Source organism: Priapulus caudatus, unplaced genomic scaffold, assembly GCF_000485595.1.
Source record: "Priapulus caudatus unplaced genomic scaffold, Priapulus_caudatus-5.0.1 Scaffold64, whole genome shotgun sequence".
NCBI classification, from domain to species: domain Eukaryota; kingdom Metazoa; phylum Priapulida; class Priapulimorpha; order Priapulimorphida; family Priapulidae; genus Priapulus; species Priapulus caudatus.
The window spans coordinates 676,600-679,449 of NW_014577125.1; the positions used below are offsets into that span (position 1 = coordinate 676,600).

Below are 2,850 nucleotides of genomic sequence, written 5' to 3' on the forward strand. Positions count from 1 at the left end.
TATGTACGTATGTACGTATGTACGTATGTACGTATGTACGTATGTACGTATGTACGTATGTACGTATGTACGTATGTACGTATGTATGTATGTATGTATGTATGTATGTATGTATGTATGTATGTATGTATGTATGTATGTATGTATGTATGTATGTATGTATGTATGTATGTATGTATGTATGTATGTATGTATGTATGTATGCATGCATGCATGTATGTATGTATGTATGTATGCATGTATGAACGCATGCATGTATATATTCGTATAAATCGATTCGTCCCGTACATTTGCAGGTAATCAGCATCGATAGGCGCATAGTGATCTGCGTGTCGAGCAGGAATCGCATGACGAGGAGGAGAGGAGCTCAGTGGATCGCCGCCACCTGGCTAGTGTCGATAGTCTTCTCAGTGCCGATCGCGCTTACCCACATGGTGCATCACGTCTACCAGGATGACACGGTAGAGAGTCCCTAACGTTAGGCGTATAGCTGCATGCGTGCATGCCCCAGCCGTAAATGAATGCGTGCACACTCCGGTCGAATGTGGGTGCACGCGTACCCCGGCCGTACGTGCATGCGTGCACACTCCCGTCGTATGTGGGTGCACGCGTACCCCGGCCGTACGTCCATGCGCACATACCACCCCCTTTACATTCATGAACACAGAGAGATATCTATCAATAGATATATACCATATATATATATATATATATATATATATATTTCTTTTCTCAGTTTTAACAATATAACACCACTGATAGGAAGATAGATCGATGAAGAGATGCGTTGAATACGGTAATATCATATTAGTTCATACACAAATTGTTGTAACCTCCGAAAGATTTTAATTTGATACGTATTTATTTTCCTTTCAGATATACGTGTTTTGCCACATAGTTTGGCCGGACTGGTTTAACGGTCTATGGTACCTGGCACCATTTGCTATCTGCTTCTTCTTCCTACCACTCGGGGTTATGGTGTATTCATATGTTAAGGTGTTTCAAACTGTGAAGAAATCCCATGCTCGCCTAGCCGCGATAGGCGGGAAACAAAACAGAAAGGTGCGTGTGATACTCTTTCCATTTTAACGCTACTGCTCCAGTTCAATTCTGCATCGATCGCTACCCTCCAAGCAGAGAATACGACATATAATATATCAAGAGCTAATAAACACTTTTTTATTTATAAACCCAGGTTATAATAGCCATATATACACACTAGATATTTATTAGCTCTTGAATATAATTATCTATATAACAATAAGACGTGGGGGAATGTAGACACCTTAAAGAGTAGAATATATTGGCCAATCATGCGATAACACATTTGTACAGGAGTTACAAGCGCAATACCAAATATCAAACTGTCTGTGACCCTGCCAAAATAGCCCACGGCAGCAGACAAACCACCAGGTAGCTTAATTGAAGACGAACAGCGTTGTTCTTTTGATTGTAGATTTGGTATCAGGCATGTAACAAAAATCTCACGCAGTTCGAAAGCCGGAAAAACCAGTTGCCGTCTTCTCTTTTCAATACTTAACGTCTGTCTCGGGTAATTTCCGTCATGCGCTAATCACTGAGATGCCTACGCCCTCTTTCTTTTACATTTGTATCGAGGGGGGGCACTCATGGATAGATGGTCCCGCCCGTTTGATGGAGCGATGTCGCGTTTTGCGATTCGTACGGCATTCCAGTATGCCTCTCCCTATTTTGCAAACTTGAAAAATTCGTCGGCCCTAGGGCATTTCCTTTGGTTGTTAATCGCTAGATGCCCATGCCGCTCTTCCAGATTGATTAGTATAAGGGTGAATAGGGGCAGTGTCGCTTCCATCGAAGTAGCGAGGTCGGAATTTGCGATGCCCACCATGCACATGCCTGGCAGCTATCAATTTGTTAAACTCAACACGCTATCGCTGTCATACGCTAGCTAATCACTGCGATGCCTACACCATCCGTCATTCCTATACATCAGTATATAGCGCGACGAATATAGTGCCGCCCTATCGCGATGAAGCTAGGTTTCGTTTTGCAAGTGTGTGTGTGTGTGCGTGCGTACGCGCCTGCGTGCGTGCGTGCGTGCGTGTGTGTTTGTGTGTGTGTGTGTGTGTGTGCGCGTGCGCGTGTGCGTGTGCGTGTGCGTGTGCGTGTGCGTGTGCGTGCGTGTGTGTGTTATGTGTGTGTGCGCGTGCGCGTGTGCGTGTGTGTGTGTGCGTGTGCGTGTGCGTGCGTGTGTGTGTTATGTGTGTGTGCGCGTGCGCGTGTGCGTGTGTGTGTGGTGTGATGCGTGCGGTGAGCTCGCGGTGTCGCTCGTGTATAGTGGTGTATGTGTGTTATCTCGCTGTCGTCGTCGCTGTCGTCCGCCTGCCCCGTTCGCCCGTGTTGATGATGTGTTATGGTGGTGTGTTGTGTGCTTCGTGTGTCGTGTGTGATCGCTGTGTGGGTGGTGCATCCGTAGCGCTTGATGATGGCCTGTGTGCTGAGCGCGTAGTGCGATGTGGTGTGATTCTATTTTGAATATGTTACATACATTTATGTATTACAATTTCCTCTTTTTCCACTTTCTTCACGCCTGACAACTAGGTGGCGCTAGAAGGACGCAAGCATAGAGCTAGTGAAGATTTGTACTCGATTATCATTTTTGTCGTCGCGAAATACTCTCCGTGTTCATCGTCGTCAACGTTTCTATGCAATCCGAGAAATCCGAGTCGCCTGCCAGTCGATATATTTCATAGCTGTTTCGTATCGAATCTGACGTCTTGCTCTCTGATCGCACGCTTGCAGAAATCCTATAATATACGGGAATCAATGAATCCGAAACTTCGCTTACATCGCTTTCATAGCGCATAGTAT

At 45.4% G+C, this 2,850-nt stretch overlaps 1 protein-coding gene across 1 annotated transcript in view; it reads left to right on the plus strand.

The window, feature by feature from the left end:
* Positions 1-2,621, plus strand: part of LOC106821220 (orexin receptor type 2-like) — a gene marked incomplete at its 3' end in the record, with an annotated part of 6,797 nt that extends 4,176 nt beyond the window's left edge. Inside the window, exons 4-6 of the mRNA XM_014825928.1 lie at positions 297-461; positions 877-1,062; positions 2,581-2,621. Coding sequence (XP_014681414.1) covers positions 297-461; positions 877-1,062; positions 2,581-2,621 — 392 coding nt within the window. The remainder of the gene's footprint in view (positions 1-296; positions 462-876; positions 1,063-2,580) is intronic.
* Positions 2,622-2,850: the final 229 nt, after the last annotated feature.